This window comes from Epinephelus fuscoguttatus, linkage group LG4 (assembly GCF_011397635.1).
Source record: "Epinephelus fuscoguttatus linkage group LG4, E.fuscoguttatus.final_Chr_v1".
NCBI lineage: Eukaryota > Metazoa > Chordata > Actinopteri > Perciformes > Serranidae > Epinephelus > Epinephelus fuscoguttatus.
Genome location: NC_064755.1, coordinates 30,585,916 through 30,611,924, shown reverse-complemented (window position 1 = coordinate 30,611,924; position 26,009 = coordinate 30,585,916). Strand labels below are relative to the sequence as shown.

At 45.3% G+C, this 26,009-nt stretch overlaps 1 protein-coding gene across 2 annotated transcripts in view; it reads left to right on the top strand.

Moving 5' to 3' along the window:
* The window catches only part of LOC125887132 (filamin-C-like), a 29,935-nt gene extending 6,521 nt beyond the window's left edge, over positions 1-23,414 (top strand). The window contains exons 4-47 of one of the 2 annotated variants that reach the window (XM_049573695.1): positions 42-192; positions 882-1,000; positions 1,124-1,201; positions 2,408-2,570; positions 2,728-2,928; positions 3,094-3,201; positions 3,843-3,980; positions 4,169-4,295; positions 4,385-4,521; positions 5,408-5,601; positions 5,700-5,813; positions 5,930-6,073; positions 6,250-6,373; positions 6,643-6,803; positions 6,916-7,006; positions 7,113-7,282; positions 7,378-7,495; positions 7,589-7,851; positions 7,981-8,578; positions 8,893-9,066; positions 9,869-10,031; positions 10,115-10,443; positions 11,422-11,545; positions 11,749-11,905; positions 11,987-12,176; positions 12,265-12,288; positions 12,402-12,643; positions 12,756-12,855; positions 12,965-13,105; positions 14,446-14,574; positions 14,676-14,849; positions 14,975-15,139; positions 15,293-15,496; positions 15,604-15,756; positions 15,857-15,979; positions 16,093-16,341; positions 16,883-17,152; positions 17,273-17,410; positions 17,581-17,696; positions 18,506-18,638; positions 18,743-18,919; positions 19,913-20,131; positions 20,607-20,834; positions 22,697-23,414. In XM_049573695.1, coding sequence (XP_049429652.1) covers positions 42-192; positions 882-1,000; positions 1,124-1,201; positions 2,408-2,570; positions 2,728-2,928; positions 3,094-3,201; positions 3,843-3,980; positions 4,169-4,295; positions 4,385-4,521; positions 5,408-5,601; positions 5,700-5,813; positions 5,930-6,073; positions 6,250-6,373; positions 6,643-6,803; positions 6,916-7,006; positions 7,113-7,282; positions 7,378-7,495; positions 7,589-7,851; positions 7,981-8,578; positions 8,893-9,066; positions 9,869-10,031; positions 10,115-10,443; positions 11,422-11,545; positions 11,749-11,905; positions 11,987-12,176; positions 12,265-12,288; positions 12,402-12,643; positions 12,756-12,855; positions 12,965-13,105; positions 14,446-14,574; positions 14,676-14,849; positions 14,975-15,139; positions 15,293-15,496; positions 15,604-15,756; positions 15,857-15,979; positions 16,093-16,341; positions 16,883-17,152; positions 17,273-17,410; positions 17,581-17,696; positions 18,506-18,638; positions 18,743-18,919; positions 19,913-20,131; positions 20,607-20,834; positions 22,697-22,884 — 7,509 coding nt within the window. In that variant the 3' untranslated portion in view covers positions 22,885-23,414. The remainder of the gene's footprint in view (positions 1-41; positions 193-881; positions 1,001-1,123; positions 1,202-2,407; positions 2,571-2,727; positions 2,929-3,093; positions 3,202-3,842; positions 3,981-4,168; positions 4,296-4,384; positions 4,522-5,407; positions 5,602-5,699; positions 5,814-5,929; positions 6,074-6,249; positions 6,374-6,642; positions 6,804-6,915; positions 7,007-7,112; positions 7,283-7,377; positions 7,496-7,588; positions 7,852-7,980; positions 8,579-8,892; positions 9,067-9,868; positions 10,032-10,114; positions 10,444-11,421; positions 11,546-11,748; positions 11,906-11,986; positions 12,177-12,264; positions 12,289-12,401; positions 12,644-12,755; positions 12,856-12,964; positions 13,106-14,445; positions 14,575-14,675; positions 14,850-14,974; positions 15,140-15,292; positions 15,497-15,603; positions 15,757-15,856; positions 15,980-16,092; positions 16,342-16,882; positions 17,153-17,272; positions 17,411-17,580; positions 17,697-18,505; positions 18,639-18,742; positions 18,920-19,912; positions 20,132-20,606; positions 20,835-22,696) is intronic. The other variant, XM_049573696.1, reaches the window with a different exon arrangement.
* The last annotated feature ends 2,595 nt before the right edge of the window (positions 23,415-26,009 follow it).

Genomic DNA, 26,009 nt, shown 5'->3' with positions numbered 1-26,009 from the left:
GATTTTGCATAAAAACTCTTGGTTGTCTGTCCGTGCTGTAGGTGATCGCTCCTGAGGAGATCGTGGACCCAGATGTGGATGAGCATTCAGTGATGACCTACCTGTCCCAATTCCCCAAAGCAAAGCTGAAGCCCGGAGCTCCTCTCAGGCCCAAACAGCTTTTCCCAAACAAGGCCAAAGCCTACGGACCTGGTGGGTAGCCCAGCAGTCGCCACGAGCACCTGCACAGTTCACCACAGTTCATATGTGCAGTATGAATGTATAATGGATTTAGTGAGCCTCCTCAGTCCTGCATAACAAAGCGGTGATGTTAGACAGCAGAACCACACAGATACCTCAGGAACAGAACAAACATCCTAGTCTGAGGAAACTTTTTTTTTTTTAGTTTGACATTTTTTTCCTTTATTTGGTATCACTTACCAGCAGCGGTGCACACACTCATCTCCCCACAGAGTTATCCATCTTCTCAGCTTTTTACAATGCAATCATAGCACACAAAAATAGATCATCGGATGTTTTCCATTTTAGATAAAAAATAATGAGAACATTAATGAAAATTGAATAAACAAATTTAAGTCAAAGAAGGGCATTTGGGGGAAATATAGCTCCCCTTTTCCTCCAAATTTCCTCAAATTTAGTATTCTGAAGCCTTATGGAGAAGGTAATTCTTTCAATTAAAACCATTTCATAAATGATATCATACCAATTAGATTGAGAGTCTGGTTTAAGCCATTTCTTTGTAATTGCTTTTCTAGCAGCAGCACTCAGGATTCTAAGCAAATATTAGGTTTTACTCTCAGGAAACTTTTTAATACTTTGTTGTTGGTGTTTAGCTGCGTGGCAAAATACATCACCACACCCTGTGTCTCTGTACATTACAGGCATCGAGCCTCATGGCAACAAGGTTCTGCACCCTGCTGTGTTCACTGTGGAAACCCTGGAAGCCGGCAGCGGTGAGGTCCTGGTCTATGTGGAGGATCCTGAGGGACACAAGGAGGAGGTGAGTGATATGCGGATCTTAGCACGCAGCCTGCTTGCCAACTCAGATAATCTTGCTAAGTTATGATAAGTGCAGCTGATCTTTGATCTAACCCTCTCTGTCTTTGTCGTCTTATTTCTCCAGGCTAAGGTTAAAGCCAACAAGGACAAGAACAGAACCTACACTGTCACCTATATTCCTAAAGTTGAGGGTGTTCACAAGGTAAGGCTGAGCTGCGTTTTGTCCCATGTACATAAGGTCCATTTTAGGGGTGGAAATCTTCAGGCACGTCACGATTTCATTATGATTCAAAGGGCTATGATGTGATCAGAAAATGAGTATTGAGAACACGGCATATTTGTTATGACCCACAATTAAAATAAACAGTTGAATTCACTTCCACTTCCATTGTCTTTTATAAGCACAATAGTAGTAACAAAAGGAGATGTGTCAACTAGAGTGTCACATTTTACAACATGACACAGTGGCGCATGTTTTATTCACATTACAGCTTCTTAAGTCGGGTTCACTCTGTGCTCAAATGGCAGCTGAGCAAGCTTGGTATCTGCCGGAACCTCGGTTAACCTTCCCCTTTCCTGTTATACTTAGATATGCTATGTGGCATTATAAATTACATGGCTCGCCTGTGTAGTGACCTGGCAAGCCTTTTCCACATGAGGCCCAATGACATGAGACATGAGGGATGTCAAAGACGCAAATGTCTGGTTCATTCAGCTTGCAAGCTAGCTTAGCGTCACTGTTATACATCACACATACCAGTCTTTCCCCCGAACACAGCCACAAAGTGCAGCGTGCTGCAATAATCACAGAAATTATTTGTAACGGAGGTCAACATGTCACAGGAATCACAGGACTCTGTTTACTGATTGGCTGTAGGTACTTTCTGGCCGCATTTTACTGCTAAAAGTTAAACTGTTCCCATCTTTTATTTGCACTTCACCACAGAATCAAACGGTATTAGCTTGGAGCGTCCACCACAGCTTTCCACAGACATTGCACAGCAGCTTGCCCTCCACATGCATGATGTGTTTATGTAACTACTAGGAAGCTTCATTGCTCTGTCAAAACACTGTTTGTTGTCAAAGCCACAAAGAGGGTTAGAAACTCTAATAAATACCTGGCTAAACGGAACTGGCCACGCTAGGTTACTTTTTGTCAAGCTTGTCAGATATAGCAACAGTAACTAAGGGGGGGTGGGACTTTGGATTGATTAGCCAAAAGAAATGTTGAGACTTGGGTTTTTAAATTTCAGGTTATTGACTTTTCTGCATAGAGACATAATCTTTTGAGAGACGACTGCGATGCATTTAAGACTCGACTTTTCCCCCCACCTCTTCTCCACATATCACACAGCACAGCCACTCTGTTTAAAGTGTCTTAACTTTGTCTTTTTTCTTCTTACTGTAGGTTAAAGTGCTGTTTGCTGGTCAGGACATTGACAAGAGCCCCTACACAGTGAACGTAGCAAAGGACATGGGCGACCCCAGCAAAGTCCACGCCAGGGGACCTGGTCTTGATGCTACTGGCAACATAGCTAACAAACCCACCTACTTTGACATCTACACAGCTGGTTAGTATGAATAATTCAACCACTTTACATACTGACATGTACACATGCAGACAGCTGGAGTGTGATCTGATGAAAGGCTTGAGTATTTTTAAATGAGACTAAAGCTACAGCGTCTACTATGATCTGTGATAACTGATCATTTTCCTGTCACACTCAGGTGCTGGCAATGGCGACGTCAGTGTGGTAATCGTCGATCCTCAGGGCAAAAAGGACACAGTGGAGCTCATCCTGGAGAATAAGGGCGACAGTGTTTTCCGTTGCACTTATCGTCCCATGCAAGAAGGGCCTCACACCATCCACGTATTGTTCGCAGGCCAGGAGATCCCCAAGAGTCCTTTCACTGTCAACATTGCAGAGGGTGAGCCATCTGTCTGTGTTGTAAATTACTGTCAGACAAATCAGATTTCTTATCATGCTGTTAGTGTCAGGGTGATCTATCCATCACAGTCTATCAGTCATCTTTATTTTCCCTGGGAACAGCCACCCAGTGTAGGCCATAACCCTTCCTATCTGTCATTTCTAGCTCCACCCGTTGCTCCTCCCAAGGGGCCTCCACTGCAGATAGTCCCTCAGTCAGTGCGTACCCCTCCTGGAGCGAAGGGGGTACCCCCTATAAAACCTGGCCGCCGAAGTTAGTATGGTTTGCTGGGAAGAGCCTGTGCCCATTGCTCAGCCAAATCCCCCCCCAAACATTTCCCTAAGCAGCGTCTTGCAGATGCTACTCTGTGCTTTCTGAGATTAGGGTGCCACGGATCAGTGCCGTGCTTGGGCGCCCGCTCCGCCTTCTTGCGGCCTGCAGCTTGATGGTTTCGTTATGTTCAAAGAGAGATGAGATGCAATGTTGTGCAAATAGTTTACAGATTGTCCCACTTTGCATTTCTGCCTACTTTGTTCTTCTCTGTTAAATATCTTTGCTTGTGCTGTTGACATGTTTGTTTTTACCACATCTAAATTTGCATCAGCCAGCATTCGGTTTAAGCCTGCAGTCAACATTTCGGAGTGACTGACTGAAATGTTGTCAGATGCTCCCCCGATGCTCTCAAATGTGTCAATATCCCATTCAGCATTCTGCACTTTGTGTTATATGTGCTGCAAAAAAGCATCATTCTCATTTGCAGGTTCTGTCAGTCAAGCTTTAAGGGATCCCACTTGAATCGGATATTTGAATGTCTTTGCTACTAACACTGCTGTCAACTGCTGGCTACTCTTGGTTGCCATTTGCTTTGCTAAATATTTCTCTCTCTTGCTCACACTTGTTGTTATTCCTTTCAGCAATGAACCCAAATGCCTGCAGAGCTACAGGCAGAGGCCTTCAGCCTAAAGGCGTGAGAGTAAAGGAGGTTGCAGACTTCAAAGTTTTCACCAAGGGAGCTGGCAGTGGATCGCTGAGCGTCTCAGTCAAAGGCCCAAGTGAGTCAGACAGCTCTCTCTTCTCTGCATCACTCCTCACTCCTCCTACATTTTTAGCATTATTCACTTTGTTTGGGTTTGTGTCTGAAGGGTAGCATTCACACATGCATATGATAAACAAAATGCATAAAAATGCCTCCTCGTTTCCATGTTGAAGAATCCTTATTGACTGTGGTTTTCATCCTCAGCTGGTGCAGAGGAGAAAGTGAAAGTACGAGATGCAGGAGACGGTGTTTATGAATGTGAATATTACCCCCTTAAGCCTGGCAAATACACAGTCAGCATCACCTGGGGAGGCCAGCCCATCCCACGCAGGTAGGGTCCTATTACTGCCTGTGGCTATTCATCAAGAATGCACATTCACATTTACACTTGGTAATATTGTGTTATTCTGTGTGCTGCAGCCCTTTCGAAGTGGAGGTGGGTGCAGAGGCAGGTTTTCAGAAGGTGAGGGCCTGGGGTCCTGGACTGAAGACTGGCATGGTGGGAAAATCTGCTGACTTTGTTGTAGAGGCCATCGGCACTGAAGTTGGAACTCTAGGTGGGTCAGGTGCAACTTTTATGAGCTCTCACACAAGAAAGGTGGATTTCTAAAAACTGTACAGTAAATAGGGCATGCTGATAGAGAGATTGCTGCGTTCACAAAAGATTTTTGATAAATAATCATCGGTAATGAGGATATAATAACTATAGGTAAGGACGGAAAATTACACTTTACTGTAATTCAGCCTTTAAAACAAGGAATAGACAACACTTACAATTACGCATGTCAACTGTTAACCGTTAACTGGTTAACCACTGAGAATGTTAGTTACGCATGGGTTGTATTTGCTACTCTTCAGTTTACTGCACTGTCTGCCACCCAGGTTTGGTGGGAGCCAGCTAGCAGCGCTGTTCATTCAGCGATTACCACAAGTAATGCTGTTCTAAAGGGGTTTTGCGGCTCAAAATGAAGCTGCTCATTCTACGGGGCTACCTGGGGGCTTCCTTGAGTGGCACCTCTATCTAGCTCCCACCCGGCTTGGGTGGTGCACAGACAGAGCAGCTCAGGCTAACGTTAGCTAACGAGTGGAGACTGGAGGGTGGGCAGTAGCTATTATGCATGTTAACAGGGCTAGCTAGCTGTCAGCAAAGCCAACAGAAAGTAAAATAAGACATCACAGAAACAATAAAAATGTTCCCACCTCTTAATGGTTACTGCTCACTGTGTCAATGGAGCGCCAGACTAAAAGGAAATGTTTTATCTTTTTTCCTTAAAAATTAACCATTTAGTTACCGGTTAATGAACTGAACTGACACCCCTATAACGATGTCCAAAATCTAAGATGATATCTAGACTCACATTATGATATCAGTTTGATATTGACACATTGCCCAGACCTAATTCTGAATGTGAAATCTGAATGTTTTAATTTTTGGATGTTCAGGCTTCTCCATCGAAGGCCCATCACAGGCTAAAATTGAGTGTGATGATAAGGGTGATGGCTCCTGTGATGTGCGCTATTGGCCCACTGAGCCCGGTGACTATGCTGTCCATGTCATTTGTGATGACGAGGACATCAAGGACAGTCCCTTCATGGCCCACATCCTTCCTGCAGTCAATGACTGCTTCCCTGAGAAGGTAATTTCCACTCAGTGAATCATGTAGCGAATGTATAAGTATAAAGTAGGTTGCTGTGGTGACGTGATCATATTCTAAACAAGATATAAATGTTGCAGGTGAAAGCATACGGTCCAGGCCTGCAGCCAACTGGCGTCATTGTGAACAAACCAACTGAATTTACCATCGATGCCCGCATGGCCGGGAAGGGTCACCTCAAGATTTACGCACAGGTAGCCTACAGAAAACACCAGCTCCTGAAACCTTTATTGTTTATTCATAGGATCACATCATCTATATTGGATGTGGCTGTACAGACCAGAGCTGACATGCTTTTGTACTCACTCAGGACGCTGAAGGCTGCACCATCAACATCAAGATCACTGACAAGGGAGACGGCACATTTCTGTGTGTGTACACCCCTGTCAAGCCCATTAAACACACCATCATTATCTCCTGGGGGGACGTCAACGTGCCCAACAGCCCCTTCAGGGTAAGACACATGATGATGTCCACACACACACACACACACACACACACACACACATAACTATGCTGCACTTTAAATTCAGTTAATTTAATATAATGATACTCCACCAAAGTAAGAGGAGTGCAGAAGTTGTACTTGAAGCAACTGATTTTGCCTCAAGTACACTGTGAATTCATTAGGTGCTGGTTGGAGAGGGATGTCATCCAGACAAAGTCAAGGTCTATGGGCCTGGAGTGGAGAAGACGGGGCTTAAGGCTAACGAGCCAACATACTTCACAGTGGACTGCAGCGAGGCCGGTCAAGGTGAGCATATACGAGGAGATGGCGTGGGTGGTTACAAAAACAAAACTGAGTATGGCTGGCTCTTAATGAAATTAGTGCCACATTATGTGGATGTTGAAAAATGTAAAGAACAGAGTATCTGTGCTGTGTTTAGCTGACAAAGTTGAGGAAAGTTATTTGAGATGTACTTAAAGTGAAGCTCAAGGCAGTGGAGGGACTGCCTCTATTTATTCACATCATCTGCTTTTGAATGACCCCCTTGAACCGTGCTTATTGCTATGCACCATTAGGGGACATCAGCATTGGAATCAAGTGTGCCCCGGGGGTGGTTGGCCCTGCCGAGGCAGACATCGACTTTGACATCATCAAGAATGACAATGACACCTTCACTGTCAAGTACACTCCCCCCGCTGCAGGCCGATACACCATCATGGTGCTGTTTGCTGACCAGGTGAGAATACAGATTCCAGTGCTCGAGGGACTTGTGTAGAATCATTTTTTTTTTTTAATTTTATTTAATCTGGAGTAATTTCTTATGATTATTTTATGATTGCCATTGTCAGGAAATTCCCATCAGTCCATTTAAAGTCAAGGTGGATCCTTCCCATGATGCTGGTAAGGTGAGAGCAGAGGGCCCCGGACTCAACAAAACAGGTGAGAACTAGAAATACCAAGCACAACACTACAACACTTAAATGTCATAGAAATGATTTGATTTGATCAGGACTGGTATCACTGACAAAGCACGTGTGTGTTTCAGGAGTGGAGGTGGGCACTCCAACCCACTTCACCATCTACACAAAGGGAGCCGGCAAGGCCAAGCCTGAGGTACATTTCGCAGCGTCAGGCCCAGGAGAGGCGGTTCGTGACTTTGAGATCATCGATAACCACGATTACTCCTACACTGTCAAGTACACGGCTCTTCAACAGGTACAGTAACTCTCTGTTTGAACAGGTTGCACAGATTATTCACAATAATAACTCAAATCAATCAATATTCATCGCTCCTCTTGTGCCTTTTTTAGGGTAACATGGCAATTTCAGTCACACATGGAGGAGATCCCATTCCCAAGAGCCCCTTCCACATCACAGTGGCGCCTCCTCTGGATATTGGGAAGGTGAAAGTGGAGGGATTAGACACCAGTAAGTTACAAACACTAAATATTGTACTCTTGCATTCAGTGTGTAAAAGTAGTTAATTGCAACAGTTTAAGTGTTTGGTGTTGTTTCTTGCAGAAGTGGAGGTTGGAAAGGATCAGGAGTTCACAGTCAACACAAAGGGCGCCGGTGGGCAAGGCAATGTGGGTGTTAAGATGACCTCCCCCTCTGGCCGGCCAATCCCATGCAAGCTGGAATCAGACAAAGCCAAAGGCACTCACGGTGTGAAGTATATTCCCCCAGAGGAGGGGCAGTACAAGGTTGATGTCAGCTATGATGGCAACCCGGTGATGGGAAGCCCCTTTGGGGTTGAAGCAGTGATGCCTGCTGATCCTTCAAAGGTAAAAGTTCATAAAAGCTGCATGTGGCTCTGCACTTTGTTCATACTTGAAGCTCGTGAAACATAACATACAAATATTTGATGTGTGGTATACCACGTCTCAAATACTAACCTGAGTCTTGCATCACAGGTGAGAGCCTATGGCCCAGGCCTGAAGGGAGGCATTGTGGGTAAACCAGCTCCATTCACTATTGACACAAAGGGAGCTGGTGCAGGCGGGCTGGGCCTGACTGTGGAGGGTCCCTGCGAGGCAAAGATCGAGTGCCAGGACAATGGCGATGGCACATGCTCAGTGTTTTACCTGCCCACCGAGGCCGGGGAGTATGCCATCAACATTCTGTTTGCCGAGAAGCACATTCCCGGCTCTCCCTTCAAGGCTGCTGTGCGCCCAGCCCTGGACCCCAGCAAGGTGACGGCTTTCGGGCCGGGCCTGGAGAAGGCCAAGGCGGGTGAACCGGCGACCTTCACTGTGGACTGCACCCGTGCAGGTGACGCTGAGCTCACCATTGAGATTGTGTCAGAGACCGGGGTGAAGGCTGAAGTGCACATCCAGAAAACAGCAGAGGGGACCTTCTCCGTTACATACATCCCATCCTTCCACGGCTCACACACCATCACGATCAAATATGGCGGCCAGATGATTCCCCAGTTTCCCAAGGTCCTGCAGGTCGAGCCCTCTGTGGACACCAGCGGCGTGCATGTCTATGGACCAGGAGTGGAGCCCAGAGGTAACAAGACCAGGAACATAAACTTAAACAAGTCTATTAATTGAACTCATAAGTTATTTATCAAGCAAATTGGCCAGCATGTGCAGGTTGTTTATCATTACAGCTCCAGTTTTGTTTTTGGTAATTATAATTGACAGATTCATTAATAATGAAGATGCTGCATTTTTAATGGCAGCCTGAGTGTGTATGTTTTAACTAGTTGAGAAACAGTTCATTCATTCATCATAATGATTTATGAGTCTTAAAGTGGCTGAGGCCACCTGGTCTTGGTTTTCTTTAACAACAAATCACCGGAAGGGTTTTTCTGTTTCTAGGGGTCCTCAGAGAAGTCACAACCCACTTCATCGTTGATGCTCGCGCCCTCAACAAGGTTGGAGGAAATCATGTGAAGGTTCACATTATCAGCCCCTCCGGCACCAAGACAGACTCCTACATCACTGACAAGGGAGACGGCACCTACAGAGTGGAGTACACTGCATTCGAGGATGGTAGGAGCAAAAATATGGCTTCATTCCATTTAACAGTGTTAATTCACACAATTAAAGGATCATAAGGTGGCGAGATCTATGTCAGATTTTAACATTAGGAAACCTAACCCGCTGCTAAGAGGTAGAGGAGTTTACATCAGGCAGGCTGTCTGAAAGAGAGCATGCAGACAGACAGAGAAATCACTAACAGGTGCTCATGCTGGGCACCATTTGGGAATAAAGCAGGAGAGTGGGAAAAAGAGAACGAGAAAGAGAGGGGTATAAATACAGAATGATGCAGTGGAGCAATGATGTGAGGGGCAAAGAGCAGGGAGAGGCAGACAGGCTCTGTTTTATAAATAGTGTGCTCTGGAACAGAAGCTCTTAACCAGGCAGGTATGTGTGCTGAAGGCTGCCTGCACACAGCTATACAGCAGGGGAATGACAGGAGATATTAATAGAGACCTATAACACAAAGCAAAGAGATCACAGAGCACTTCTCCACCACCAGACGTGCTCTAATATCATAGCAGTGCTGCTGGGAATCTGGCATATAGGCCTACTGAGAGGGCTCTGTCAGAAAAATGTTGTAACAGAATAATGAATAGGGAACAGATGTAATGCCTTGTACGTTCAGCAGAGCGTCTGCGCTCTAGATGGTTTCTTTTATAAATAAACAGATGTTTATCTCCCTAAAAAGGAATTTGTCTGGCTCATAATTAAAAGCAAGCAGCAATAACAGAGTATATCGGCACGCTTTGAGAACATTCAGGCAGAGAGGTACGATATGAGACGCTAAACTGATGTATCTGATTGTGCGTAGGAATGCATCTGATTGAGGTGCATTATGACGAGGCGCCTGTTCCCAAGAGTCCTTTCAGAGTGTCTGTGGTGGAGGGGTGCGATCCAACCAGAGTTCGCGCTTACGGACCAGGTCTGGAGGGAGGGATTACCAACAAGCCTAACTGCTTCACTGTGGAGACCAGGTACTGTTGGATCATATTTACAGGAGACATTTGGGTGAACTCAAATATGTACATTTGAATAACAGCGTTTGCTTCTCTCTCAGGGGAGCTGGCACAGGAGGTCTGGGCCTGACCATCGAGGGAGCCTCTGAGGCTAAAATATCCTGCAAGGACAATAAAGATGGCAGCTGCAGTGTGGAGTACATTCCCTACACTCCTGGAGACTATGATGTCAACATTAACTACGGAGGCCACCCGATCCCAGGCAGTCCCTTCCGTGTACCAGTGAAGGACCCTGTGGACCCCAGCAAGGTGAAGTGCTCAGGTCCAGGACTGGGCACCGGAGTGAGAGCTCATGTTCCTCAGACCTTCACAGTAGACTGTACCAAGGCTGGACAGGCTCCACTGGACGTCAAACTCTATGGACCAACAGGTGAGGACGAGCTCATGATGAAAACCCATAAACCTTTACTACTCTAAAGCCAGGCTCAGATTACAGGGGCCGATTTATCCCTGATTCACCCCTCTACTCCTGATGATCAGAGGAGGAATCTGTTCCAGGACATTTGTCAGTACTGATGTTCGGCCAGGATTATCTGGTAATGTGAGAGGTTTACTGATCCAGTCTTAAACTTCCTGAACTGCTCGCAGACATGTTTGAAATTTAGGATTTAAAATCTGGATGATTACAGTTTCGTTTATGTAACTATGAAGCAGCTGAGGGTGTTGGCAAGCACCTAAACATTTTAGCCCTTGAGGCTAATGTTAGTTAGCATACTACTGTTGACAGATATTAATACTGACAGTTAAAATATCACCTCCAGTTCTCGCCAAAGAATAGACAACCTGTGTTGACCATTTTCTCATCCAGACTTGTTTAGCTTTCTGCTTTTGTTTTGTCTCACTGCAAATCATTTTTAACAATACAGCAAGTTGCCGCACCACGTCAGATCTGTTTTGTTGACATCTACTTCCCCATCAGATCATGGAGGTGGTGAATTCATGCTCCCTGTGGCACAATAATCTTAATATTATCCTGTAGTGTGTTCTTGTTTGAGATAACAGAGAAGAACATCCATGTAATTTCTCCTTATGGTGCAACCTGATTTCAAAATCGGGTAGGATTTTAGAGCTCCTGTAGTCCAAGCTCAGCTTAACCCAGCCAACATTTGTATGTGGGGCCAATGTGTGTAGTAAATGGGCTGAAAAATGGGCCCCATATGGGATTGACCATGGGTTGCATAATGGCCCACATGAGTGGGTTTACCCATGGTGCCCAGATAAGATGCCTATTTTGGGCCCAGGTAGCCCTAGCATGACTTGGGCAAACCCATTCATGTGGCCGATTGGCATAAGGCATGCTGGGAAGTTGACAAATAACATCAAGTTGGTTGTATATGGTTATTTCCAGGTACTGTGGAGCCAGTTGGTGTGAAGAACAATGGCGATGGCACCCACACAGTTCACTACACCCCAGCCCAGGATGGCCCTTACACTGTCGCTGTCAAATATGCAGATCAGGAAGTCCCACACAGGTGCAGTATGAGTTTAAAAAAAAAAAAAAAAAACCCAAGCCAGGCAGTATGTGCAGATACGTCTTAATTAAAGTTCCGCTCTGTCTGGCGTGCTGGATTTAAAAAAAGAAAAAGTGCAGTTCAGCAAATTTTCTGTTCCCATTTCTTTCTTTTGTAGAACTGGGTTTAGTAATTACACTTGATATTCTCTCCTTCTTCCACAGTCCATTCAAGGTAATGTCTCAGCCTGGGCATGACGCCAGCAAGGTACGCGCCAGTGGCCCTGGTCTAGACACAAAAGGTGTGTCTGCGAGCTTGCCAGTTGAGTTCACCATTGATGCTCGTGACGCCGGAGAGGGACTGCTCACTGTGCAGATTCTGGTGGGTTCAGCTCCCTTTCACACAATTCATTTTTTAACCATAAGCCACCATTTACAATAACTTAATATTGCCTATTGACAGGACCCAGAGGGCAAGCCAAAGAATGCAACCATCCAGGACAACAGGGACGGCACCTACACTGTCTCCTATGTGCCTGACTCTACAGGCCCCTATACTATCACCATTAAATATGGAGGAGATGAGATCCCTTACTCCCCATACCGCATCCAGTCCCTGCCCACAGGAGACGCCAGCAAATGTCGCCTCACAGGTAAGAAAACCACTGTGAAGCCATTATTCTAATAAATCTGTAGCATTCATACATTTATGCTCAAAATCTGCATTTTTTTTCCTTCCAGTTTCTATTGGAGGACACGGCGTGTGTGAGTAACAGAGGCTTTGTTTTTATGTCTGACACATTGCTAGAAAATCCTCAGATCCATGCATTTATGCAGCACTTCTCACCCTTTATCCTTATCCCCTCTCTCCTTAACAGCAAGCCTTCAGAAGCTGCAGACCTCCGAGGACACAGTCATCACAGTGGATGCAAAGGCGGCAGGGAAAGGCAAGGTGACCTGTAAGGTGCAGACCCCACAAGGGATGGAGCTGGACATGGATGTGGTGGAAAATCGTGATGGGACCTTTGACATTTACTACACAGCCCCTGAGCCTGGGAAATATGTTATCACCATCCGCTTTGGGGGACAGAACATCCCCAAGAGTCCCTTCCATGTGGTGGTGAGTGAGGGAGCATTTTAACAACTGTGTGTACGGTTGTGTGCAAGACTCACTGTTGGTCTAATGTTCAGCTGTATGAAACCAACTATTTCTCTGTTCTCTGTATTGACAGGCCACAAATGAGCCAGTTGTTCCACGCGATACTGTGGATCCTCTCTTCCGGCCCGTTAACTTCCTCGTCCCCTTCACGCCACAGCAAGGAGAAATCACAGGTGTGACAAACAGCACTCAGACAGAAAAGAAAATCCTGCTCACTCACACACCCACAAAACATCTATTTTAGGTCACTGACATTTTCACCAAAACCGCTGTCATTTCTAGGTGAGGTGCGGATGCCTTCGGGCAAGACTGCCCGCCCGCATATCACTGACAATAAGGATGGCACCATCACAATCAAGTACCAGCCCACAGAGAGAGGTCTGCACGAGATGGACATCAAATATGAAGGCAACCACATTCCAGGTCAGAAACGCGGCACATTAGAGAGCAGCTGTCAACTTTAAAAATAACCTTGATTTATAGCTTTTATTTTTGTAAGCACAGTGTGATAGATAGGCTCAATCTCAATACACCCCTTGCCTCTACCACTTAGCCCTCACCCATTTGTTTTGCATGTTCGTGTCTAGAGGCTGGGTGTCCTGATTCTTGTTGGGACAGAGAGGTAGGGCGAAGTGTTGGGACTACATGGCCCTCCTTTTTCAGAGTCACACTCCTAACTGAGTGTAACAAGCAAAAAAAGAAACAAAATGTATTTTCTTTATTAATAAAGATTTAAAAAATTATAAGAAACTATCTATCTTATCTAAATTTAATGTCATTTCGATGTAATATTGTCATTTTATTTATAACAAGCACAACAAAAGAAGCACTAGTCTAGTAGTATGCTGATGTCTCGGTAGCTAACTAGCTAGGTAGCTAACTTTACATTGTTATTGTTGATTTGTGATTGACAGTAAGGCTTTTTGACATATTGCCATCTCACGTTTCCCCTCTTTGATGGCATATGATTCCCAAAAGTCCAGCAGCGAAGTTGCTGCAATTGTTACTGCTCCGCTAACATGGGTGCAGATTAGCAGGGCAGGAGCACGGGTTGCTAATGTTAGCCTACAGAATACTGCTAGTGGCCTGGTAATGAAGCGTTCTTTTTTTATTTGCCGACTTGTTTGATCGATTGATAGCGTGAAACTTAAGTTCAGTCAGGACCACTTAAGTCAGTGACAACTATTTCCATTTGCAGTATTATATTTGCCGGTATGGCTCTGTTCTGGGGCCTCTCTGCCATTCCTAGACCTCTTCCACATGCCTACGAAGAAAATCTAAGGCGGTGAGAGCACACCTCTCTGCCCTTCCATGTGCAAACGAGGAAAGCCTGAGGCAGAGAGAGAGCAAATTTTCCTGCCCTTCCATGCGCATACATGGAAAGCCTAAGGCAGAGAGAGCAGTAGCAAAAACCCCAGAGAACAGAGCAGCATCAGTGACAAACAGAAATGACATTGATAAGTCAGATTTATGAATGAATCACGTGTCCATGCTTTACTTTCTCGATCAGATAAATAGCAAATGTCATTGTGATTATACCATTATTGCCACAGTCGTGTCTGTTAAACACCATTGACAGCTACTGATGATACATTATTGTCTTGAAGGGTTGTGTCATTTCATATGGGAGGATTTCTGCCACTGCCCCTTGTAACTCTGTTCTTAGGGGCAAAAGGACCCTCAGGTTAAAAATAAGAAATGGGATTGGTCCATACTATTCACAGTTCTGGGTCTCATTGCTGTAACTTGCTAATCCCTTACAGGAAGCCCTCTGCAGTTCTTTGTGGATGCTGTGAACAGCGGAGTGGTGACTGCTTATGGTCCAGGTCTGAGTTACGGCATGGTCAACAAGGCTGCTACTTTCACCGTTGTCACCAAGAATGCAGGAGAAGGTACTATACTTTACTTCCCCAGTCATATTTGGTTATATAGTTAACCCCTACTGTGCTGTAGAAAAGTAAAAATATGGGTGTTTTTTCTCTCTCCTTCTCAGGTGGTCTGTCACTGGCAGTGGAGGGTCCCTCTAAGGCCGAGATCACCTGCAAGGACAACAAAGACGGTACCTGCACTGTGTCCTACCTGCCCACAGCTCCAGGAGACTACAACATCATCGTCAAGTTTGACAACAAGCACATTCCTGGCAGTCCCTTTACTGCTAAGATCACTGGTGGGGACATAAATCATTTCTCCTACATTTTTTAACACTGTTGACATATATATAAAATGGATGGATTCATTATAAATCAGGTTTTAGGGGTAGACAAACATCTAAACCACCTTTTTTATGTCAAGGGGACGACGCCATAACCAGGACATCCCAACTGAATGTCGGAACAGCGGCTGACGTGTCCCTGAAGATCGCAGAGACTGATCTGAGCTCCCTGACTGCCAGTATCAGAGCACCATCAGGCAATGAGGAACCCTGCCTGCTCAAGAGGCTGCCCAACAGACACCTCGGTGAGATATTCACTGGCGAGATACACAAAATAACAGGGAGGGTGGAACACAGATAAGACGAATGCATTTAGATTTCATTTTTCTGCTTTGTTGTCTTGATTTTTTTCCCTCTCTCTGCCTTTTTTTTTTTTTTTTTTTTTTTTACATTTGCAGGTATTTCTTTCACCCCTAAGGAGGTCGGCGAGCACGAAGTGAGTGTGAGGAAGAACGGCGTGCACGTGGCCAACAGCCCTTTTAAAATCATGGTCGGCCAGTCAGAGATCGGCGAGGCCAGCAGAGTGAAGGCTTTCGGTAAAGGCCTGGTGGAGGCACACACTTTCGAAATGGCTGAGTTCTTTGTGGATACAAGGAACGCGGGTAAGATATAGAGACAGTGCAATTCACCTTCACAGCAAGTGTGGCTGGAAAAAATACAAAGCAATGCATACTTTTTCAACATCTCTCTACTTCTCTTCTTCCTTTAGGTTATGGAGGTCTAGCATTGTCAATCGAAGGTCCGAGCAAAGTGGATATCAACTGTGAAGATATGGAGGACGGGACATGCAGAGTCACTTACTGTCCAACAGAACCTGGAAATTACACTGTTAACATCAAGTTTGCTGAAAAACATATTCCAGGTTTGACTACTTTACTTGGAAAATCAACAAATAAAACATTTCCCATCTTAAAATAAAATAACTGTATTTTGATAACTGTGTATGCGTTTGTGCCCTCCAGGAAGTCCTTTCACAGTAAAGGTGACCGGAGAAGGAAGGATGAAGGAGAGTATCACTAGAAAGAGACAGGCCTCTTCTATTGCCTCAGTGGGCAGCACATGCGGCCTTAACCTCAAGATCCCAGGTGAGAACAAGAGCCAGTTAGAGGTGGTTGGAGGGCAGCAGTCAGCCATCTTAAAATCAATGAACCCGCTCCACACTCACATTTGTATTCTCGCTGCTTTCTCCTCGCTGTAGGAAACTGGTTCCAGATGGTTTCAGCTCAGGAGAGACTGACCAGGACGTTCACCCGCAGCAGCCACACCTACACCCGCACAGAGCGCACGGAGATCAGCAAAACCCGCGGCGGGGAGACCAAGAGGGAGGTGCGAGTGGAGGAGAGCACCCAGGTGGGCGGAGGAGGAAGCCCCTTCAGAGATGTGTTTGGAGACTTTCTGGGCAGAGAGTCTCTCAGCAGCTTCGCCGGCATCACTGCCAGACCTGAGGGTGAGAGTACGAATTTAAAGCCGAATTTTGAAATGTGAAAACTGGTATGCTTTGGCTTAGAGGTCCAGTGTGTAGGATTTAGGGGGATCTATTTTCAGAAAGGGAATGTATGTTTTTCTTGAGCAGGTCCTCGTCTACAGAGATCACCGTGTTGCTCCACCATGTTTCTACAGTGGCCTAGAGCGGACAAACCAAACACTGGCTCTCTTTAATCAGTGTTTTTACTATTTTTAATCACCTGTACCATTTATTTTAGAGAGGGAGAGACCTCTGCGGTTAATTCAGCTCATGGTAAAACCCTCCTGGACATGAACACTGAAGGGACTTCACACTTGACACAGGAGAAAATATAGCTGGTTGCAAACTGCAGTCCTCATCATTAGATGCCACTAAATCCTACACACTGCTCTATTTAACTGTCCTATAAAGTACATATGTTCCAGTATTTTTAGCCAAGGATATCTGTTACATACCCTCTGCCCCTCTGCAAATGTCTTGGCTGTATCTAAACATGTCGTCTTTGCTGCTCTGCCTCATCCAGTTGAGAGTGGCTCTCAGACCATGACGGCTCAGGTGACCAGCCCCAGTGGCAAAACAGTGGATGCTGACATCGTGGATGGTGGGAGCAGCACCTACAGCGTGCGCTTCATCCCCCATGAAATGGGAGCCCACACTGTCAACGTCAAGTACAGGGGCCAACACGTCCCTGGTAGCCCCTTCCAGTTTACTGTGGGGCCCATGGGGGAAGGAGGAGCGCACAAGGTCCGCGCAGGTGGACCTGGTCTGGAAAGAGGCGTGGCTGGAGCACCATGTAAGTTAACTCTGTGGATGGTGGACAGTGGAAAGAAAAGTTTTCTCAGTATACTCCTCAGGATATTTTAAAAGTTTCATGAAATTTTCACACTTAAAAACTTTGTTTCACCCTCTGCAGCTGAATTTAGTATCTGGACCAGAGAGGCAGGTGCTGGCGGTCTGTCTATCGCTGTAGAAGGCCCCAGCAAGGCTGAAATCTCATTTGAGGACAGGAAAGATGGCTCCTGCGGCGTCTCTTACATAGTGAAAGAACCAGGTAAAACTTTTGTCACCAGCAAGTGTGGAAGTTTCCTCATTTGAATGTTTTTTTTTTGTAGTTTTTTTTGTGAGTATTTTGTTTTTCTCACTCTGCACTGCTAAACCTTTCAGTAATTCTTCCTCCAGTTCATTTGATGGTGAAAGTAAATAACCTGTCTGCGTCCCCAGGTGACTACGAGGTGTCAATCAAGTTCAACAACGAGCACATCCCTGACAGCCCATTCATCGTTCCGATTGCTACACTGTCAGACGAGGCCCGCAGGCTCACTGTCACAAGCCTTCAGGTGAGATCACACACACATACACAGACCCAGAGTTGACAAAAGCCACATTAATTTTGTTGTGCAAACAAGCACAGACACAACACATGCACAGTCAGAAAATATCAGGGTTGACGAGCAGATTGCATGCGACATAATGTTTGAGTGGCTGTAAGATATTTCTGTCTGATAGCACTTTGCCCTTGAATTGTAATTGAATGCCAGAGTTGGAGCAGTATCCGCGACTATAATACTCTGATGCTGGCCAGTGATGAAGGGCTGGATTAACTGTCCCTCGCTAATGTGGGGCAACACAAGCTGTGCTATGTGTGGGCAGTGTGCGAGTCTGTGTGATTGTGTTTCTGTCTGAGAGGACAAAGCAAGAAAACAGTGAGCGGAAGATAAAGACTCCTTTAAAGATACCTGTGACAGCTCACAATATTGCTCTCCTCACTTCACAGACGCGTGTTTTATTTGCCTTCACAGTTTCCATTACATTTGCCAACAATGCTAAAAACATGTATTTTTAGATGACTGAAATGCCACTTCAGAGTGCTTTCCTACCACTAGAAGCCAGGTGAAGTGCAATATCAGACCGACGTTTAAAATGTCACACTACCTCTTATGTCTGGTAGGACCACTCGTCCGCCTGTAGGGCCAAAACACTAAACGCCTCGCTGTAAACTCTGACCTTTCCTGCCTCTCACACCCAACCGCTCAATCTATTCTCGTTCAGGCGTGATGAGTCACAGCACACTTTGTGTCCCTTGAGGTGCGGCCACACACAAATGCACGCACATGTATTCTGATCATATTCCCTCTGTCTTTTGCAGGAGAAGGACTTGAAGGTAAACCAAGAGGCATCCTTCATGGTGCAGCGCAATGGTGCTCGAGGCGTGGTTGATGCCAAAGTCCACACTCCCTCTGGCTCTTCTGAGGAATGCTATGTCACTGAGCTCGACAGCGGTACGTACCAACCAAACTTAACTCAAGTACAGAGAGAATTCTCTTTTTTTTTTATACCTGTAAGCATCATTTAGGAGTAACATATCCACTTCTGTTGTGTTCAGACAAGAGTGCGATCCGCTTCATTCCACGGGAGAACGGAGTTCACTCCATAGATGTCAAGTTCAATGGATGCCACATTCCTGGGAGCCCATTTAACGTGCGAGTGGGAGACCCAGGGCTGGCTGGAGACCCAGGCATGGTGACAGCACACGGCCCTGGACTGCAGGGAGGAACCACAGGTAGATATCACCACCACAACCACTACAAATACGTACCACATTTACTGCTTATTTTCAGTATTTTTCAACCTGGACCCTCTTCTCCCATGATTTTGTGTCTAAGTGACTGAAGGGAGCAACAGATTTTTTAATGGGTGCAGTAATGTATCGTAACCACTCAGGGCATGTTTGCATGGTCATGGTTACCACTAGAAGTTCATGTTTTTGCCACTGACAGGCTCAGATTGTTATTCTAAGTGCCTGCAACATTATGGAGAAGATCCCAACAGAGATAGACCTTTTTGTTTTAGAGGAAGATGCTCTTTGTTGAACCAGAAATAGCCCCGAAATCACTATCGCGAAACCCGCCAGACTCCATTTAAATAAACAGTAATTTTATTATCCTAAAACACACCTCATTTGAAGTTGACAGAAGCAAAATAAAACTCATAAAGCTGTCTTTGTTTGTCCGTTTACTGTTCTAACATTCATCAACTCTGGTTTGGTTGAAATGAAACCCTTAATTTATCCAGTTAGATGTGAAAATATACTGTCTCTATATACACTAAACTGACTGTTTTCTGTTGTCTTTGCCGATATTTCAAGGTTGTGTCTGGTTAAACGAAATGGATCTTACTCTGTAACAAAAAAAGTCTATCTCTGTAGGGATCCTTTCCATAAGTTGTAAGACACTTAAAATAACAATCTGAACCTGTCAGTGGCAAAAACAATCCCTTTAAGTGGATGTAATTGACAGTGCGAACATGCCCTGAGTGGTTACATTGCAGCCTGTTTCACTACTGCTTGCTGCAGCGATCTTGCTCAATAGACCAGTTTCAACAATCATTGTTCACATTATTTTAACACACAAAAAAGATAAATTGGGGCCAGGTTGGAAATACTGAAGTTCCCCTTTAAGCATGGTTTTCTTGTGATTTTATTTTTTAATTTAATACCATGTGCGGCGTTTGAGTTAGTCTTTAATCTTTTCCTGCCTTGACCTCCTTCTTCCAGGTGTATCCTCAGAGTTTGTGGTCAACACCTGTAACGCAGGCTCCGCCACTCTATCGGTCAACATCGACGGCCCGTCCAAGGTCAAGATGGACTGCCGGGAGTGTCCTGAAGGCTACAAGATCACCTACACGCCCATGGCGCCCGGCAACTATCTCATCACCATCAAATATGGAGGACCACAGCACATAGTGGGCAGCCCATTCAAAGCCAAAATCACAGGTCCGCCCGACAGTCACTCTCCCATCTGATCTGTGGATCTCACATGACAAGTGTCTCGATTATGAAACAAATGTTCCTCTGAAAAAAGTCAGAAAAACGTTATGTCATCTTCATTCATACTGCTCAGCGTACATCTTACATAAAAGCTGTCTCGCACTACGCTGATGTATTCCTGTTGCTGCCTGCTGCATACAAATTCCTTTTTTTATTAATGTAACATAAAAATACTTTCAAGAATGAGAAGAACTCCCATGAGTTTTAGAAGTTCACTTTATTTGAAAGTGGTATGATATATTTTCCTATTTGAGCTCAGGCATTAGTCCACTTCCTTGCACTTATCTGTAAAAGAAAAGTCCCCAAGAGCAGCAGCATCTTTGCTTCCCTCATATCGATGTCGATACTGAGTGTATTATGTAATGTCTGGACTGAGCTCTGATGACATTAGATAACCTCTCCGTCTCTCCCTCTCCTGCAGGCGCCCGGCTGTCAGGGGGACACAGCCTCCACGAGACCTCCTCTGTCCTGGTCGAAACAGTCACCAAGACCTCCAAAGTGGGCGGCGCCTACAGCTCCAGCTCCTCCTCTTCCACCACCTCTTCAAAACTGACATCTGATGCCAGCAAGGTGGTTTGTCGCGGAGCGGGGCTGTCCAAGGCTGTGGTCGGACAGAAAAACAATTTTACAGTTGACTGCAGCAAAGCAGGTGAGACGCTCACCCAGATAAAGACAAAAGACACAAGCTGATCTCATATTCACACAGTAAAAATACAAGTCAAACACAAACAGAGTTTCTGCAGACAGTGCAACTAAAACTGATTGATTTTTGGCCACTTTTGGGCAGAGAAACAAGCTGTAAACACAACGCTGACATATTATCACCTTATAAAGTTGTTATGGTGAATGTGTTAGCATTCTTTGTCAGCAGACATGGAACAAAAATAACATTCATTTGTGCTTCTGGCAACTGGACTAAGTCCAGTTTTCACTCTGCTTTAGTTCAATTTTGTCTCCACCAACTCCTCGGGGAAATATCAGGCTCTTTAGCATCTCACTGCACCACTATGTTGGAGAGTTAGTCGCTAACTTTGTCTGGTGTTTGGTGCTGGTCAGGCAGCATAATTTTGTCAGAGCTCTCTACTGAAACAGAAATATTAATGAGTGAGAGTCAACAAAACATTTAAGGTGTGGGCCTTAAAGGGACAGTTCTCCCCAGAATCAATACATATTTTTCCTCTTACTGTACCTGTAGTGCTGTATATCAATCATAAGTGTTTTGGTGTGAGTTGCAGAGTGTTGGAGATAACGGCTGTAGAGATGTCTGTCTTCTCTCCAATATAATGGAACTAGATGGCACTCAGCTTGTGGTGCTCAAAAAATACATTTGAAAAACTCAGCAGCAATGTCTCTTTTCAAAAATCATGACCTGGTTACTCAAGATAATCCACAGACCTTGTGAGCAGTTTCAAGTAGGAACTATTTTCTTTCTACCGAGCTACATCCTCCAACTGTATCACCACACAGAAGGAAGCATGAATCTATTGCTAGCTCACCTAGCACCACTGAGCTAGCTAACATTACAGCTCAGTCGTGGAGAATGATATATGACTGCCGGGTGTAGCTCGGTATGAGAAGTATTTTAACCATGAAACAGCGGTTTCAAACAACCAATGAGCACTGCCTTGGGATTTAATTAGCAAATCAGCGCTTAGGGTGTGACTAAAGCTGTTGTTAGGCTGTTGTCAAGTGGTGCATCGAACTAATGAGGAGGATTGAGGCTGTTCTAAATCTATGTGTCTCCTCATATTGCCCAACATCGTAGTTTCTTTCACTTCACTCCACTCCACTCTTAAAACCCTGGCAAAGCAGGTATTTTTGGCATGGCTAAGCATCAAATGGATTTAAGATGACATCAGATTCAAGCGGATACATTGGTCTCTTGTGATTGTTTAGGGAGGATCAAATCCCCTCCTCTACTGAAGTCGGTTTGAGAGGATGCACTGTCAGACTGAAGATGGAGATGGAGAGTAACAAGCTGACAAATCTGTCTCAAATCAGACAAGTTGGCAGGTGTAGTTTGGTAGAAAGAAAATAGTTCCTACATGAAACTGCTCACAACAAGGTCTGTCGATATCTTCACCAACCAGGTCATGATTTCTGGAGAGAGATATTGCTGTTGAGGTTTTTAAATGTATTTTTTTGGCACTTTGAGCACCACAAGCTAAGAACCATCTAGTTCCATTATATTCAAGAGAAGGCAGAGATCTCTATGGACGATATCTACATAACTCTGCAACTCACACCAAAACAATGTACACTGATAAACAGCACTAGAGGTAAGAGGAAAATATGTATTTTTGGGGGGTGAACTGTCCCTTTAAAACCAAAACAAAGCGCTAAAAGACACTAAAACAATGAGGTAGAGCTGAGGTGAACTTCTGTCAGGTGATGATTCTCTATGGGTTTGTCACCACGATCTATTGGTCACATAAAAAGCCAACACACACACACCTCTGTGCAACTTTTCTACACCACAGTCATTAAACCCCGCTCTTTCTCCTTGTCCAGGTACCAACATGCTGATGGTGGGCGTGCACGGACCCCATGCCCCTTGCGAAGAGGTGTACGTCAAGCACATGGGCAACAAGCTCTACAATGTCACCTACACCGTCAAGGACATGGGCAGCTACACCGTCATCGTCAAATGGGGTGACGACAATGTCCCCGGGAGCCCTTACAAAATGGTTGTAGCCTAAAAAAAACTGTTCCAGTGCCCCTGTCCCTTCTCCTCCACTGACCCACCACCTGTTTCCCATCATGTGCACGCATCAATCAAACAACCCAGTACTTCTGCTCCGGCGCTGCTCTTCGCTCCTCAACGGATTACAAAATACTCAACATGCACTAAAACCTGCACGGACATTTGCTCACAGTTTTCTTCATGACAGAATATCTATTGTGCCAAAGTTTTTTATTAACTCCAGAAATCACATTTACAACCATGCAACCATTCAGAGTGATGTAAAGGCAAACAGGGTGGTTGACGAGTCTTTGAGTGATGTTTTGCTCGGTCCATGAATCTTCCTCTCTCCGTGCTGTTGTGTTGTAAACGGATTGCATCATACATGAATGTTCAGAGACGTCGGAGTAATCAGCAGTATCAAAGCGTGGTGCAATATGGTTTTGTATGGTTTAAGAATGAGATATTGACTTTGTTTTGTTATATTAACCTATTTTTGGTAAGTCTTTGCAGACCTAATAAAGATTGAATCGCTAACTTTCCAAACGGAAGCCTCTGAATTTATTTGATTTCTCACAGTGCGCGCAGACCCTTCGCCTGTTCAGCAGGAGGCATTTCTTACTTTTTAGATTTTCATAGTTTCATCATGCAGCTATTTTCTGACCACTGCTGGTTCCTCTGTTTGAGCAGCTGTCAGGATAGCTTCTCTTGATCACAGTCTCTCTGCTGCCAGCATCTAATGGATGGTAGATCTCCAGGCTTTTAATATATGTGAATCTCTTACAGCCTTTTCTTTACCTATAGCATCAAAATTAACATTACTGATTAGTATTACACTGATGAATCAATCGGATAATCTTCCACGCCTCTCATTTACATCCTGTACTTGTCCAGATGCAATCACAAGATGGCAGCATAGTCAAGCTCTGCTCTATATCTGTGTCTCCACCTAATACGCCAGCACCAAATCTCCATTGTTCCCAGTGAAGATTAACTACTCCATCCTTAACACAAGGGAGCCTGCGGAGCATAGAAACCAGAGGCATCAGCTTCCATTGTGTGTGTAATTAATCCTGTTGGATCAGAGATGGAACACAAGTGGTTTCTGTTGTGGCATCCTCGTGGGGTGGGGAGAGACCCTGCTGAGGCACAAATCAACCAGAAAGAAGGGAGTTTCAGCCTCTCGCCTGCGTGTGTTCCCCCCTGCATATGTGTGTGTGTCTCCTCTGCGGCCTTGTGCATGTGTTCTCTATGTCCTCTGCGTGGTCTACAGGCCTCGGTCCCACAGTGAGTCAACCACCCAGCCTCCACAAGCTGACACACACCACCAGCACCAGTACCATTCTTCACAGAGAGGGGCCTATAATTAGGTGCTAATTTTCTCTGGTTCCACTGTGACACGATGCTGGGGGCCATGGCGAGGCAAGACAGAGCGAGCTGGTGCATTTGATGAACAGTGGCGAGAGCTCGACTCCGGACCATCTGGCCAAGTGGCTGGCGCTGCCCGCTGCTGCCCATGCTGACGCTGGGACCTGGGCAGGGCCCACCCACGTCAGCCTGCTCCTCCGGACCGGGACCCAGGCGTCTGTCCACCACAACATGTTTATCTCGAGTGGTTGCCAAGTGAATCACAACCGCGTGGAAGATAGAGCTCCTCGCTATGCAGACAGCAGCGAGCAAGCAAGCAGAGAGAGATAGAGAGCGAGGGGGGAGAGGGGGATAGAGAAGGGGGGGGGAGGGAGGAGAGGGCAAAGACAGTGTGGGAGGAAGAGAGGGAGAAAGATGGATTAGATGAAGAGAATGGGATTAAAAGAATCCAGATGGAAGAATGGGAGACAGACATGCACACAGACACACATAAAAACACAGAAACAAACCGGTGAAAAAGTACATTTGAGACAGCCTGGAAAACACACACTGCACATGAGTCAACGCCGCTCCAGATTCCAACACGCTAATGCGGTGTATAGCTTAACCTTCAAAGCAATCACAAATGTTGGACTTAGTGAAAATGGGTGATGACTTATTAATTCTCCTCTAAGGAGGATCAATGGGGGTGGGGGGTGGGGGTTGCCACGGAGATGCCTCTGTCTCTCTTACATCTCTCTCATCCCCATCCTCGCCCTCCCTCACACGCACTCCCTCTCAGAAATCTGGATTATGTTAAGAGTAAAATTGTGTAAAGGCATGGCCCCAAAAGCTTTTGAAGTTGGTGCTCTCAGGGCAAAAATCTCATTCTCTGGCTTGCCCCCTATCATGCTGACTCCTGCTCTCCTCTCTCTTTCCATCTATTCTGATCCAGCCTCTCCCTCCCCTCACCCTCCCCCGCTTCCCCCAATTTAATTTTTCCTCCCTCTCTCTAAATTCCAATCAATCCAAGCCTCTGCAGATCCAGTGGTTTATTTCTCGTCTCGCTTGTGTTGTCACCACGAGCCTCGTCCCCGCAGCCTGTTTCTCCTACCTTTGACCTTTATTTATCAATGCGGCCAGTCTCTTAAACTCTGATGGAAATCCCAATAGACTGGGTCACAAGACGCTGACGTTCCTTGCAGCAGATAAGATAGAAAAAAGGAAAACTTCTATGGCTGAGCGAACAGACAGACAAACAGCTAAACGAATGTTTGCACAAACAAATAGCCGCCCAGCTGGATTAATGAATGGACATGTAGAGAGAGTGGAGGGAGGGATCGTTGTAGGAATTCATCCATTCGGTTGCCATCCGAGCCCCTAGGCCATGGTATGTAATTGCTTCATGCATAGTTGATACACTGCATAATCAACCAAATACACTAGGTTTTTCCTGTGTTTATACAGAAGAATACACTTGCATCTGAAGGCCTTCAGAGAAGTTTAGATTCAATGGGAGGCGTCTTATGATGGGAAAGCTCATTCATATCTGAGCGCTCATCTCCCCCCTTTAGAATGGACAGATACACATGGGACCGGTGAAAGGTATGCCGTCCCGTGGTTGAATCAAGAACACGTTTTGTTTTATTCATATAGAACAGAGATGAAATATTCATACCAGAGTGTTGTTGCTATGCTGTCTTCTGTGTCTCTTACCTCTCATGTACACAAATCCTGATTAAAAATCAGACGGACTATGACCGCAAATTGGTTTACTTCTCATAGGAGCATAGA